The sequence below is a fragment of the Corvus hawaiiensis genome, chromosome 1, assembly GCF_020740725.1.
Source record: "Corvus hawaiiensis isolate bCorHaw1 chromosome 1, bCorHaw1.pri.cur, whole genome shotgun sequence".
Taxonomy (NCBI): domain Eukaryota; kingdom Metazoa; phylum Chordata; class Aves; order Passeriformes; family Corvidae; genus Corvus; species Corvus hawaiiensis.
In genome coordinates, this window is record NC_063213.1 from 8891305 (window position 1) to 8907846 (window position 16542).

A 16542-nucleotide genomic window follows, 5' to 3' on the forward strand; every position below is an offset into this window, starting at 1 on the left:
AAAGAAGAAGCATTTAAACAATAAAGAACTGTCTTTTCACCTTTTGACTGTATTTTACTCTACAGGGAATAAATTTGGGTTGTGTTTGTGACAGGCTTTTTCACAATGGATTTCATTGCTTGTTTTAAGTGAACATAGGAATGTAACTTAGTGTGAGACTGAGCTAATATTGTACCAGCAGTATTGTGAGAAATGACTGTGCAATGTGCTATTTTTTTTTAAACAGAACATGCATTTGCAGTAATTCACTGTGAGCCAGATACTGCTAGCCTTCCCCTGCCCCTAGCAGCTCAGTGAGCTGGCTGAGTAAATACCTCTGAAAGCACTTCCACACCAGTGCAAGCCAGATTTTAACTTCAGTAATTAACTATCATCTTCCTAAAGGCTTGAAGCATTCACAGTGAGTGCACGGCAACCCACATCAGGAACATTAACTGGATAAACTAAAAGAAAACAAGAGAAGATGCAAGCTGAATGATATTTTGCCCCCAAGGAGAGAAGCGGTTTCTGAAGTTTAGGGTCATATCCTTCGCAACCCTCTCTCTCCCCGCAGGCATGAATGCAGGATGCACGCTGGCACTTAACAGCTGGTGCTCCTGATTAGCAGATCTCAAGGGGTTAAAATGTTTGCCCTTGGACAGTCGTGTAAGTGGAGTATCCAGCATGTCATAAAAACATGGGTAAATTCCCCCTTTTTCCTGCAATAAATAACGACCCAGCCTAATTCTGCTGCAATAGGCTCCAGGAGGTGACCAGCAGCTCACAATATTGAAAATCACCGCGAATTACCTAATGTTAGCTTTATGTCCATAATAATGAAGGCCTCCCTCTCTTCTCATTCTCCCAGACATGGCAGGGGACCTATTTTGCTAAACACAAGACACACGAGAAACACTCGGTGGAGGATGATCTCTTCCACATTGTAGCAGTACTGCTGTCACTGTGATGGCACAGGAATATGACAATGTTTGTCAAGAGGGGTAACTTCTGTAAATGTATCAGCTGGGAAGAAAAAATGAAGGCATATCATTAAAAAGTTTTCTTCAGGTTCAGCAAACTACAGAGTTTGTGCATCTGAAAATGTGCTGGGTTGGTTTTTTTTCAGTTATATGAACAATCAGCATTTGTTATATAAATGCATGAGAAGTTTTAGCTTAATTAAGGTAATCTTTGAGATTTTTATGTAATGGGCTTGAACATACACTGAAAGCAAAGTCAAAAGTTCTATTTTATTCAGTACTAATGAAAAGTGCAGTGTAGATTCTGTGAGACTGATAGAATTTTATATTAAAGCTCTGTCTTAAAAGGAATATTTTAGATTCTAGATGCTCTGAATTTTCTGTGTATTTATAAAAATAAAATGATGCTTAAATACTTCATCAAAGCAGTTATTTGTGGGGGGTTTCTTTTTAACCCAAACCGAAGAGTTTTCTTTGTGAATGTTTCACAAATACATTTCGCTCATAAATATTAAATTAAAAAGGAGTTTTCTAGTTGGGAGCAACTTTCAGATCTACTGGCATATATCCTCAAAAAGACATGATTATAACTCTGCAGAATGGCTATAAATTTGTTACATCCTAAAGGATGGCTTAGTCATTAGGGGGCTATGTTTAGATAGATTTCAGTTCTCTTCCAGACTGAGACTTTGACTTCCTGCACCACTTTGGCTAAATCATTAAATTCACCCTATGTTTCACACCATCATTTATAAAATGAACCATTTTTTTTCCTACCTAATGAGTTGTTATGAAAGCAAGTCCACTAATGATTATAGGGTACTTGGACACTAGAGAGGTGAAGACCTACATAGATCCTCTTATTTTTCTTCCAATGCCCTTTGCACCTTTCTCAGCCCTCTTTCTGTTCTCCTTGATCATAAAGTGATCGCAATACTGAATATATGAGGTAGGAGTCATACTGAGCAGTTGTTAAGGGGGGGTCCTTAGCACCTTCACCATTTCTCCTTAAGGAAATGATGATGATCTGTGTGGGAATAAGCATTTATCCCAACAGAAAAAAATGGAGTACTAGGGGAATACAGAAATGACCTGTCAAATGCCTTTCTTTTTGTAGCAGAATGTATTCAGCTTCATTCTAGTCAGATATTACCTGCCTAATGCATCTTTTTTTATTTATTATATTGTATAGATTTTGAATTAGGCCTTGAAGGGCAAAGAGACTTCTTAGCTCAGATTAAAAACTGGCTTGCTAAAATCTTGAAGGAAGAGTCCCTAATACAGTTCTTTATGCTGCTGTTGCTTGAAGCTGAAAAAGATCCAATTAATATTTGCAGGATGCTGCTGATCAGCAGCCTTTAGCCTGGGATCATGCATGGCTCAGTATTCCCAGGCAGCCAGGAGTGCAATGGAAGATTCATTTGCACTATTGTGAAACAGCAAAAATACACCTGAGAAAGAAAATAAGGGGAAACAACACAGTGCCAGTGAGGACACCGAGCTGTCTCATCACAGTGTGTCTGTGTTTAGGAAGAATACAAGTGTTTGTCATGTTTGGGTGATGGCTGCATGACTCATGTCTAAAACTGATGCGTCATGGTCAAAGCAAACACGTGTGCAGCGGCTTTTCACTGCCTTTCTTCCCTCCCCATGTGAAGACTGACAAAGAGGCTTTCTTGGGTTTACTACTGGATTTTCTGGCCCTTTTCTGCATTCAGCTTTGCCACAGCAAGGGAATAGACAGTGAACTATGGAGATCAAAGGACAGACAGTAAATAGATCCAGGTCTGTCAGGAGCCTAATACACAAACATACCCATCTATACTTCTGTCTGTCATAGTGTATAGAGACAGAAGTGGGCTCTCTGGGGAGTTAGGAGGGTAAATCAGCACTCATGGACTATTACACTGTCACAGCCATGCTGTTTCCAATGTCTAATGTAGCTGGACATAGCACAGATATGCTGTAGATTTGCACATCTCCTAAAGCCCTACACGCCTCCAGCTTCCCACTGACAGCTTCTAAAGGAAGGCTTGTGTAGCTGCCCCAGCGAGCGTTTGCCCCATTGAGTACTTAATGTCTCAGCAAAACATTTAATCACACCATATGAGGGGCAAACTCAATCTGATTAAAGAGAAAAGGGTCATAACTAGGGGGAGTGTAACACCACTTCTTCACTGACCATTAGTTTTAATGGCAAAATGGTAATATTTACTAACTAGCTTAGTCTCAAAGGCCCAACCTCATCTCATCTACTCCAGCCATCCTTGAAGTTCGAATTGGAGTTAGTCATCTCCTCTCCCAACAGCTAAGAGAGAGAGGGTAAGCTCTGATGGGCAATTCATTTGCCTGAGAATTATCCTCCAGAGGTGTGTATCGTTCTCCTTGATGACTGAGGAGACCCAGACAACTAGGTTAGGTGAGATGCTTAACACTAGATGTTTTATATGTCTAAAGTTAGCTGGAATGAACCTGGGCTGAAAAGAGATGAGTTTCTGCTCTTCATTTCTGGGCTCACAAATGCTAGAATCTGCTAAATCTTACAGTGTTTGAGATCTGTGTTTTGTGTCTGTAGCCTTCCCTATTTCCCTCACCTCCACATTTGGTGATTTTGAGGGAAATCACAAAAGAAAGGCAACATGGAATCACAGTGAAAAGATAAACCAGCAGTATAGTGTAGTGATGGCCATGGAAGTGAAAAATGTGTCGTATGAGTAACTGCTGTTTGTAAAGAAACAAGAGTATTTTCTTCCTTCAACTTGCATTGTCTAAGTGTCCACTAAATTACAAACACTTGTTAAGTATCAGAGATAAAAAAGGGAGCTGACCATCAGGTAGAAACTACAAAAATAAAAGGAATTTCCATTTGTAGTTATCCAGATTGCTGCTGCTGGACGTCTGCTCTTGGGCAGGAGGATCTTTTGATGCTTTTCATGGAAAGAGAAAAGCTTTTAAAGAAAACAAAAAAGATTAATGTATTCAGGTTGGCATTTTCATTATAAGCTTATTCAGTCTTTGAGATGAACAAAATCTGTGTGCATGTGTGTGTAGTTAGGGATGGATCCAGCCTACACCTGAGTCAGTGAACTGTCTGTAATTTCAGACAAAATACGTAAGTGCTTCTGTGCACCTAACAACAACCCAAATTAAAATTTCATTACATTTATTAAAAAGAAAACCAAACAAAACCAACTTCAACAGAAGTACCCAGTGGGCAAAGCAAGCATGTAAGTGGAGAAGGGAGTGCTTCAAGCAATAAAAGTGAAGTAATTAAAATTATTGTGACGGTCATGCACACACAGAGTATACATTACATATATGCATTACATAATGTGTTCTTGTTTACACATTTTATATTAATACTTGAAGACTGCATGTAATAAATGTACAAATGTGATATGGCTTTGTCAGTACACAATCCAAAGGAGGGTGACATTGAAGATGAAAGACCTAGGCACAGTCTACTCTTTTAAAAAATGATACAGGAAAATAATGCTTCTAAGTTTTACACTGATTTTAACAGCCTTGCAGGAATAGAAATTCACTGCCGACATGTCAGTTTTTAAGTTAATATCCTTGGTCAATGCAGAAAAAACTATGCAGAAACCACTCACTGTAACTGAATGCAAATGGATGCTAATTTGAGGACCAATCCTTCCTCACTTCCACTGCGTGTGAGTATTGTCACATCACATTCTATACACTATAGGAATTGTTTCTCTTTTACAATTAGATTTCCTCCACCCTCCCCAGAAGTTAAAAGTAAAATGAATATGCCTAAATTACTACAGAAGAATTGCTAAAGAAATGGAAGGTAATGAGTTCTATTCCATATGGGGTAAAATATCCCATAATCACCTATTGTCACTCAAGAAAATACCAGTGCATACATCTAAATTCAACTTACACACGCATGTGCAGACACACACACACACATACAAAGCACATACAGAGCAAGTATTATGCATGTGCTGTTACTTCCTACTAATAGGTGTTCCTCAGGATCAGCTCCCATAGAGTTTTACACAATTTGCTTCTTTTATCTTTTTCAGAAACTCTTGGTAAAATATCTGAAAGGCAGTTATCTCCATGTGATGAATCAACACGAACAAACTTAGGATGTGCAAAGTTAAGATGTGCAAAAATGACATTTATGAAAACACACCTCAGTTGGCCTTAAAAAAAGTCTTGAAGTCCCCTTTGGAAAATACGCATTATCTTTCCAGGAGACACAGAAGCAGCTTGCCTACATGAATCTATTAAATTGTAAGAACTACATTTTACATTACTTTCATTTTACATTGCATGTAGGTGGTAAAGCTCTCACAAGACAGTACATGGAGTGACCTGAATAAAAGAAGCAACTATTATGGATTCATTCTTTAACAGAGTTTATCCTTAAAAGTGACTAAACTGGCCCAGCTATAGAAACTGTGGAATAACTACACTTCAGCTACCAAATTGTACCCTTTACAGCCAAAAAGACTACCACTGGTCAATTGAACACTTTGCTGCATGAGATTAGCTACTGAAAAAGAAATGGTTTTACTCTCTGTATATAAACTTCCTTTTGCAAACATGTGCCTAGCTGCTTTCAAACTGGTAGCATAGTACTTCTGTGACCCAGCTTTTTCACTTTTCCATATCCTAACCTACCCATTGTGTGAAAAAATGCCGCCCTAATTCCTTATCTGCTTGTCTCCTCCTTAGTTTCAGTCAATGACCTCTTGTTTTCAAATTAGTCACTATCTCAAGCTGCTTATTGACATCAATACATTTCTTTCAGGGTCTTCTAGCACTCTGTGGGGACCCCCCTCGTGCCCCCTCTCCCAAGGAACAGCCCATGTCTGATCAGTCTTTCTTCACAATTCATTTCCCCAAACCCTGGATAATTAGGATTGCTTTCTACCATACTTCCCTACTCCCAATTTGCTTCCAATAAAATCCTCAGAATAGCAAACAACTCAAGAAATATGGCTCTTTTATGGTAATACCTGGCCACTAAATTATATAAAAAAGAAAAAAAAGATAAAGAAATTTTATCAATAACATGTTTGCTTTTTGCTTGAAATCTTTACATGCCATAAAGGAAACCATCTAAAAATGCAGACCATACAGCATACAGTGGGAAACATCAACCAAGAACAACTTCCCCAAGGTCATTAATCCATTTCAGAACAGAAGCTTGTAGAACATGCTACATTTTTATGTTCTTCTTATGAACTATTAATTGAAGACTCCATACTGGCAATAACATGTGAAAAGCTTTAAAGTATCATATGTGTTTTTCAAAGGAAATAAACACTGTTTTAAACAGCTTTTTCTGAATAGTGAGAGTTCTCTGCTCATCTCAGGCTGGACCATGAAAAACTATCCTATACATTCCCTATACACTTCTGCATGTAGCTGGGGGCCCAGCTCTCATTGTGATTAATTATCTGCTGGGAAAGGCTGCAAGAACGAGCACTATTTGCCTAATTGTGTTTCCAGGGTAACTCATTACATAAAAGTTACAATACATAAATGCAGCTCATTTGAAAAACTGGCCTTATAACATACAATATGTTTACATGGGCACGAGGAACTTCCTTTGGAAATTGAAATAGCAGCATTTCAGATTTACATGGTTGGCATTACTGCTGTTGAGAACTGAGGCAGTCTTGTGGCTAGCACAGCAGTAAACAAAGCAAACCTCAATATTTTGGCTCTACATTTTTTTTTTGTGTTCCTAGAGATAATAATATGTCTCACTCAAATCTCAAAGACCAGCCGTGTGATTAATTCAAACTTAGACCCTGAAAACAACTATACTTTTTAGTCCTGAATTTTTCTGCTGTAAATTTTTCTCCAGAATACCATCTGTTCCTAATCCCACTTTTTGACCCTCTTACCATTAACTACCTCTAAAAAAAAAGAAAAAAGAAATCTCCCATTTACATTATACATTCTCTCAACCTCTGTATGAAATGTAGTATGTTAAATTTTATTTTCATTGGAGAAGCTGGATCCTAGGCTGAGGAAATATTCCCTCATTCACCAAAAAGCATGTCAGAAATAGTCACCTCTAGACTTGTATCAGCACAAACGAACAGTAGAATTTTCTCAGACTTTGCATAAGGACTCAAAAATAAGCAGATTGAATCCATTTTAACACGAATATGGGCAAGCATTTCCTTTCATAATATCCTTTCAGAGAGGAGCTAACCCCACAACTTCATTATGATTGTTAAATCCACACAGCAGATAAGCAAAACCTCAGCAAGGGTTCAGATTAGCCCAAATCATTTGATCACGATGAGTCAGAAGGCGAATTAAGGAATCTTTTGTTTTGCCTTAAAATGTCACGGTATAAACTGCATCTGCTCAGGAGCTGACTCACAAGACCCTCAGACAATAGGGTAGCAGGGGCAAGGAAAGGACTTGGGGAGATAACCTCCGCAGCCAGCCCAGGCCAGAGTGTGTGTGCTCATCAATTATAATCCAAGCTTTTGAATGCAAGAGAATAAACCGTTGGTTCGGCTTTGCTAAATCGAATCTTTTTTGCTGGGTTTTAGAATTTGGAAATCAATACTTTAAAAGGATTTTAAAATTCATTTTCGCCTTCCCTTTGACTCATCTTGTTTCAGCTAGTTCAAACACAAGAAAATGAATGGTCAGCAAACCCTAAGCAGCTGCTGGCTGGATTAATATCTAAAAATCAAACTATTATCTACACTATCCAAGCCTCTCAGTTCAGAAAAATGAAAGTGGGAAGACTCATAATCTCATTTTTTTCTTTTTTTTTCTTTTCTTTTTTTTTTTTTTTGGGTGTGTCTGTGTGACAAGAACACTCAATAAAAATGTCTTGCAATATATCACACTTTTAGTCACTACAAGAAGCCTGCGGGAAATACATGAAATGAGAAAATTCTCAACTTTTCTCTAGATTGCACAAAAAGAAAAAAAACTGATCAGCTCAGCATTATTGTGAGTTTAGAGTGAGGAAAGAATATCAAGGAAATGAAATCTAAATCATCTTATCTTCCCTAGTAACAAAGGATAAAACTTGTAAATACATCAAGAATGTTGAGATTCTCAGCAGAAGTCAGCCTCAGAAAAACAGTCCCTATCAAAAATCCAGCAAGCATTGTTATCTACAAAAACAATCCATTATAATTTTCTGTATCTATTTAAATACTGAAAATGCACTTGGGCTGAACTAAATCACTACTCAGCTTCTAACTCAAAACTAAATCTTGTCCTAAGCTGGCTGTCATGGAAATGAGAGGTGATTTGGTGACTGTCTTAAAACTGTAACACCCATGTACAAATAGTTATCATAGTCAAATAGGTATCATAGTTAAAACATGTTAAATAGTATTTAAATATGTTACTGTAAGGCCAGATTTTACACTGTTTAGTTTTCCTTATTGCTTTGATGGGTATAGGATCAGGGCCTCTACATATCACAGAATCATAGAACACCAGGTTGGAATGGGACCTCAAGGATCAACTGGTCCAAACCTTCTAGGCAACAGCATAGGAAGCTAGGAAGAAAAAAAATTACAGTAATAAACTACACAATAAATAGCTACATTAATTGTTGGAACAACAAAACAAAAGGATATACTTTGCATTGAAAACTTGCTGCTGACATGACACAGGAGTTATAGCACTGGATAGACACTGCTGCTCTCTGACTATTCCAGTATCTCAGATTATTTAATGTGGCTGTTTGGAGTAAGTGCACAGATGCAATAATTTCATGTACCGCGAGGACACTGAAATTCATTAAGAACCACCCCCAAGAGCAAATCCATCCCAGTGCCCCTGTGAGCTCCTGCACATCTTTCTACCAGCTCAATTCACCCCCCAAGTACACCACAGGAGCATTTCTGCCCTTGGTACCAACTTTTACTGTCCTGCAAGTGCCCTGAGCCAAGATGCTTTGCTTCTTTAAATTTTCGTTCCTTAAAATTCCCTTCATCAAAGGGGTTGGGACTGTCAAACTGATGTGGCAGATGTCAAGCACAAAATCCTCCCCAGCTTGATTTCTTTTCCCCTGCTTTAGGCTTTAGAAACAGGTCCCTTGTTGGTGGTTTTCAGCATCTAAAATAATGTGAGGGTTGGCAACAGCAGGATAGTAGAAGATATGAATTTATAACGTGTTTAATAGACTAAGTGTTACCACTAATTTAATGAACAGTGGAAGAAATTGTAAATGACAAAGGCATTTACAGTTAACTGTCTAAGAGAATGCAGGGAAGTAAATCGTTACATGAAAAAGGAGCTCCTTTGCCCAACCTACCCTATTAAAGACCCCACTAAAGAGCCAAGGCATTTATTGATTGCTTTCTACTTTCCCACTGCTGAAACTAAGTACTCCTCTATTTACTTTGATTTAAAAATGCATTATTGTCTACTTTCTAATAAACCAGACCGTGGAACAAGAAACTCAAATTATTCTAAGTTTATTCTTAAAAGTCCGTGGTGGTTTTTTTTTTAGCTGTGGGTTTTTTTTTTTTTTGTTTTTTTTTTTTTTTTTGAAAGACTGAAGGCCTTAATCCTTAAAGGCCTTTTTGAAAGAAGGGTTCCTCGATGCTGGCCCTGCAGCTGGGCCCAGATTGAAAGTGCACTTACATTTTTATGTTCAGCGCTGAAGGACTCTGAAGTTAGCCCTCGCACTGCACATAAAAGCTTTGGAAAGGGCATTCTTTGCCACTCGTGCAATTCATTCTCTAAGAAAAGGAAATGGAAAGAAAGATTTCATGTCCAGGGCTTCAGGCCTTTGATCATTTGATGAACATTGGATCCTCAACCTGGGCCTCCAGCTTCTCAGGCCAGACAAAGAGGGCCCCGGCCGCACAGGCTGGGCCGCGGCTCCCGCCCGAACAAAACCTTTGGCGGCCGCACAGTGTGACAGCCTGGGAAAGGCCCACCTCAGCAGGGCTGAGATGCCCGCTCTGCCCTTTGATCTTTCATTTAAACTCCAGCCAAAGCACCAGGTCAGGGGATTTCGCGTTGCACACCCCCACGGGCAGAGGGGAGCAGGTCAAGAACAAAATGGGGGTGACCGATCTCCAAAAAGCCCTGTGACGCCTTTCTCTGGCCAGTTTCACATGACTTGTCTGGCATTGTGAAGCTCTAAGCCCACACTTAAAATGGAATTTGACATTACATGGTACAATGGAGTCAATAAATGGCATTCTTCAGTGCTTTTACAACAAAGTCAACCCTCCCTTAAGTGGCTGAAAGCCCTGAGCTAGAAAATACTTCTCATTTACTTCCTTATGCCAATAAATTGCATATACTTTAAATCTAGTTTTCATTATGGCTTCTTACTGCTGATGGCCGAAGTGAGTGAACAAACACTTAACAAAGGTCTACAGTAATTTTATGATGTACCATTGCTTCTATTTTTAAAGTCCAGGTTGTCATGTGGCAAGTAACAAGCATTGGAAATATCTCCATATCCCTTCACAGAGCAAAAACCTATTTTCCAATGAGCATGAAAAACTAATCTCATCCCACTGAAAAATTTATTTTCAGTACAGCGCAAAGGAGAAGGCAAACATACAACTTCTTTTAGCATCAGTGGCAATTTCCACATGATGCTTGCGGGCAGAAAATTCAGTCCATGTTTGATGAGACACGTTAACAGAATCTGGAGAGAAAAAAGAAAAAAGCTAAAATCTTCTTTCTAAAGGGACCGGATGCCACCATGTCCCAGAGGACTGGAATATTCAGGATGCAACAGCAGATGACTGCAAAGCATGGAGAGTATTTTTAAACTACACATAAAAATATGTCTATGTTAGAAGAACTTCAACAAAAACTGTAAAGTGATTAGAATTCAACGAACTAAATATTGTTTCTCTCTATAAATTAGTATGTTTTTACAACTAATCCTTTTTCATTAAATACACGTGTGCATAATGCCAGATGTAGCTTAAGAACTCAGGTTAAGAGTCAATAAAGGCAAATTTCTTCTTGTTTATTTGGTCAGGTTTACATGCCCACTCTCACCCTCCTTCCTTCTGAAGACAGTATCAGCGTTAAAAATTCGTTTAGTTCTAACAAAGATTATTTCAGGGTATTTCAAGTGCTTCCCACCATGAACAATTTACCAATCAAGAAAAAATAAAGGAATGGTCCCACTCTCTAGAGAATCTATAGATTGTTCATTTTAAACAAACAAAAGTTTATGTTTAGTTGACAGATTATTTCCCACGTCATAAAATTACGTATCACAGATGAGACTTCTAAGAAACAGAAAAGTTAAATACATTGTTCAATATCAGATAGTGCCAGAACTGGGAATGGAGACTTATTTTCAGTCCTCTGTTCTGTTCACTACAGTCTTTTTCCTTCTAAGAAACAAATCTGTGCCAGACATGAGGCCCTGTCTGGCATCACCACCTCTACACACTTTGGTGGCAATGGGCAGCTCCAGAAAGGAAAATAATCACATCTTACCATCGTGGCGGGGTGACAAGGGGACCAGGCAACAGCCATGACACAGCCCGGGACCCAGGTCCTGTAACCACTAAATTATGATTTTGCAGCCCCAAGGCATCTCTTCTGAAAGCTGAAGTAACTATTTTAAATGATAAATTTAAAAATTCAAATACTTCTCAACAGCACAAACACACCTGTCATTCAAAAAGCATTTGTGTTAGGTATGAAAATAAACTACAGAACATTCAGGAAAGAGTACCATTTGCCTCTAATTTATTCTCAGATTTTCTGTGAATATTGCTCCCCCACTGTTGTCATGGCAACACAAGCACATCTTTCAGTACCGAGGAAGTAACAAGCCTTTCGATTCTCACCTTTGGCCATTTTATTGAGAACCATGTCAATTAGAATGTAGGTTCCACTTCTTCCCGCACCATCGCTGCCAACAGAAAAGGAAAAAGAAAAAATAAAACCTATCAATGCGCATCTAGACTCAACATGAAGGTACCTGCCCTTACTGTTATAGTGTACACATGGTGGGAGAGGAGAGAATGAGGGGTTAAAGGAGGGTACTGAGAGGAGAGAAAGCTTAAGAGAGAAAGAATAAACACAAGCTGGTCGTGGAAGATTAACTACTACCCTGCATGGATAACAGGGCTTTGTTTTGATTTTTTAAGCCAAGTTTTGTTTATGCAAGAAAAAACATTTTAAACAACAGTGGAAAACCCTAAACCAGGATACCATTTCTGTCCAAAAAGTGGACATACAGTGATCTTACTGTCACTCATGTATGAGATCAAGAACTCAGAGTAACTTTGACTAGAACATTATCCAGAACAGTCAAAAATGCCATAGATTGCATTTGAACACAGTGATCAGAAGGAATGCAGAGACCTGTTCAAGAATATTTGACTTCTGAGGACTACACTTTCTTCACTATATGAGTGGTTTGTTTTTTCTCTGTACCTTTTCCTTTATTTCTTCCCTAGTAGCAATGACCAGAAAAAATATTATCTTGTAAGTCCTAAGAAATAGCTTTAACTTTTGTTTATCAGTAATCGTTCCTCAGAGATGTGAGACCAAGCCTCGGGAGAAGAAAAGCTCCTTAATCTGAATGCAGCTTGTGTCCCTTTCAGAGAGCAACGTGTAATTGCCAGCATGATGCTCTTTTAGAGCTGCTGTTAGCAAACATAATTAAGACTTTAAGTAAAAGCTTTTTTTCTTTCCCTCCCCAAAATTTTTACAAAGGTGCATGTGTGACCCATTAGACTGGTATGTAGTTTTATTAATTAAACCATTATTTTTATTGATAGCTCAATTTGGGTACAAGAATTAACGGAAGGAAAAATAATAGAACAGCACGAAGCACGTTATTGCATTCTGTTTACAGGCAGACTATGAAACAATTTCTGTAGACAGAGATTTTTTTCTTTCAGTCACTAGATCGCTGTTTAGAGAAAAGGAGCTAGTGGTAATAAGTTTTTTTTTTCTCTGTCTATGGAGGGAACAAAGACACAATCTTATTAGTTAAGCTGAATAATGAGAGACAAGACAGCAATCAGGCTCAATAAAAACAAAAACTGCTGAGCTCATGGTAGATATTTTCATCCATCACAATAAGGAAAGAGCGAGAAACTTGAAGGCTCTTCATTGTGCATCAAATCGTTTTTTTCTCAGGTTTCCTGAAGGCAATGCAGACAAGCCCCCCCTTGGAGCATTCAGCTCCTTGCATCCTCACTTGGCTGAGCCACACGTGAGAAACATGTCCCCTCCCTCCTCCCTCCCATCCAAAGTGAAGTGCCGCATGGCAAACATCCTGCCTCTTAACAGGGCTGTTTTGCTGTCTTCATTATCTACAAGGATATTTTTGATAAATAAGAGCAACATTTTCCTTATAAGTCAGAACCTCCAATGGCAAAACCCAACATTACTGTTATTATGGCAAACTTTTCCACTGAACTGCCTGACTGCTTTTGTGTGCATCTATCACATTGTCAGGCCTAAAAATACTCTTAAAGGATTACTCAATCTCTGGACAGGTTTCTACTCCCTGAGATTGCTCTCTTCTTACCATAATCTCTAAAAACAAGCAAAGAAGAAATAAAACATAATTGAGTGCAACTAAAATAAAGCAGACTAAATTGGGAGGGCATGCAAAGAACATCTATAATTTTGAAGGAGATGTATGAAATTGAAGTGCTACTTATACCAGAAAGTGTGGCCAGACATTGTTAAGTCATGGCTCAACATCTACAAAATCAGTTGAAAGGATAATTTTATTATGAAAACAGATCCTAAGTATTAAATAGCATTAAAACTCAGTTGAATTATACTTAACACTTTTAGTCTACCTCACTGTTTAGTGATTCAAGTAAAGCTTTAATTTGCCCACTTTGTTCATATCTATGTTAAATTCTTACACATACAGATCTCTCTAAAGCTATTTTAAAAATTGTACTTGCCTGCAATGAACAACTACTGGACAAGAGCGACCCCTGTAGCACTTGTTTACTTTTCTGAAATAAAACAGACACAAAAAATTAATTAAGCATATTAGATACTGTTTCTTTAGCCAACTGTCAAAAATAAGCAGTAAGAAAACACAAATATTGCTGTCTTTAAAGAAATACTCAGGTTGATAGTTTCCTAATATAACAAGCTGTTTGGTAGGTAGTCTTGTTTAAAGCTTGATTCTGCTTTGCTGCCATAGAAATCCCAGAAAACATTCCATTATTACTGGTGTCTGGGCAAAATAAATGAGCTATTTTCTCAAATGGTTCATGTCTTAGCTCCAAAATGAAGATTATCTTGAGATGCTTTAATTTTGAAACAAACTTTGAGTTCGTGAGCTTGCTCAAAGAAATATCAAGGGGCATCAAACTGAATACAAAATTAAAAAGGCTATCCCACTACACTTTGTACAATGTGTGCTGATTTGTAACACCACTTCTTCCCAGAAAGGCAAATGCCAAATCTCCTGAAACGCTTCTTAAAAATTCTAAAATGTAATCTTATCATAGTAAAAATAACTAAACCCATCAGTAAGCTTTGGGTCTACTGCTTTGGTTCAACTGCAAAAGGGTTATATATTTAATATTTACACCTTGTTGTCTTCAACAGCGTCCTGGTTAAACATTCTCAGTGGCAAGAGAATATATGTGAAATCAATCAATAAAAGTATAGCCACAGAACAGGTCAGCTGATATGTAAACTCAATGAAGGAATTAACTAGTGCTGAAGCAAACCAAGATACTCAGTCTAAGAATAGAGCCCCCAAAATTGGTTTAAATCTATTTAAATTGCCTCAGAAAAACCAAAATCCCAAGCCCTCTCTTTTGCTCTAGGATATATTTTGCATGTCAAGTACGTTACAGGCCAAAAACCCATAAAATATGCACACATATGTTAACAAGGCAAGATGAATAAAGGCTAAAATGGGAAAGCATTGCTTCAAGAAATCAAAACCTTTCATTCAAATTATTTGATGAGATGTTTGAGTTTACTGGAGCTAGAAGATGTCCTATAAAATCATTTCATAGGGCAGCCTCCAAGGGGTGCCCAGACCCTCTAATAGGCCTCAGCTCAGTATAAGTGCTACACAGGATCCTGATCACTAAACTGAAGGGAGCTGCTGAAATTTGACAACAGTGGTGTGATGTTATTATGAATTTTAAAGCATAACTAACCTACTGAATCATTTAGTTCTTGGCTGTTCATCTATTCACTAACATCTGTGCTGTGAAAACATGCACATATCTTTAAACACTGCTTACAGTATAGCCTGAAGATGCCTAAACTTCTGACAGGGTGTTGGGATACCTGGAACTCAACCCAAACAGGCTATGGAGGTATTGGTGATATCCTATGAAACCATGTTTTCACATTCTTCTTTTTGTTACTTATGATTCTAACCAAACTTGACAACAATATTAAGTTCTTGTAGGGATTCCCTTTAAACATTTGAATTCAGGAACTTTTCACCATTCTTACTCTCTTGCTTACCTATGTAAATCATACTTGCAGAGACATTCTGTCTCTATTTATATTCCCTAGATGTAAGTAATTTATGCAGTAGAACAATGTTCTTATTAAATGAGTGGTAAGCCATTGAGAAGCACATGACTTCAGAAGTTAAATGGACCATTTATATGTCCATAAATACATTTATATGCAGGTAGTATGAAGCAAAACTTCAATGACTTGGGCTGCAGCAGAGTTTTCACATGAATGAACCATTCAATTCTTGATGGTCAGATCTTGAGGATCAGCTCCTTCTATATGATATAAAGCCTGGTATTGATTTTTATTATTTTTTTTTTGTATTGTATAGTAAATTATATTTGAAATGTCTGTACCAACACCTGATATAGTCAACCTGCATTCCCCAACTTGCAGCTGGTCACTCTCCCCCCACCCCTATCATGTGCATTAGTAAAGAGTTGTTTTTCCATTTATAGTATTAAATAAAAGCTAATCACAGCAGAGGGGTATTTACCGTTTCTCTTTCTGCTTGTGTGGTTCCTTTGTTCCTAGTGTGGCACCACTAATATGATATCTGCATGTTGTGACTAGCCATCTACCAAAGTCCTAATATAATTTCAATGACAAACTCAATCTAAATCTATCAGACCTCTCAGTAAATCAGACAGCCAGAGACACGGTAGGGAAAGACACCTTATGTTTGTCAGTTTTATTGAAGGCGTTTCAAACATTTTCATTATCACACATTTCAGAAAACACATTAAAACAAAGGATTTCAATCCAGCTGGTTCATAGCTTTGTCTATATATAGCTTATGAAAATATTTAGAAGTGCAGCAACATCTCATTTCATTCTTAGTTCTGGCTAATGAGAGTGAGCTGAAAATTCATCAGTAAGCAAGGTTCTTGAATGTTGAAGAAAATATATATTATATATATATATACAAATACAGGAAGAATTAACTTAGAAAGAATGATTAGTAATACAAACCAACCCTTGGCTCATTGAGTGAAAAAGAAATCATCATGCAAACCATCAGCAAGCAAAGGTCAGAGGTCGTTAGAGGCTCAGAAAAGGGGTTTCCCACATTGTCCCTGCAGCAGAGTCACAGTTTCCAATGATCACTTTTGTGACTATGCAACTGGGCTCATATTACTAGCTGCAA

The 16542-nt window shown here is 37.9% G+C and overlaps 1 protein-coding gene across 2 annotated transcripts in view; it reads right to left on the reverse strand.

Annotated features, from left to right (window-relative positions):
- Positions 1–16542, reverse strand: part of PTPRN2 (protein tyrosine phosphatase receptor type N2) — a 653490-nt gene that overhangs the window by 13608 nt on the left and 623340 nt on the right. For both annotated transcript variants that reach the window (XM_048327270.1, XM_048327179.1), the window contains 2 exons: positions 13859–13912; positions 11771–11835 (listed from right to left, as the gene is read on the reverse strand). In XM_048327270.1, the coding sequence (XP_048183227.1) occupies positions 11771–11835; positions 13859–13912 (119 nt within the window). The remainder of the gene's footprint in view (positions 1–11770; positions 11836–13858; positions 13913–16542) is intronic.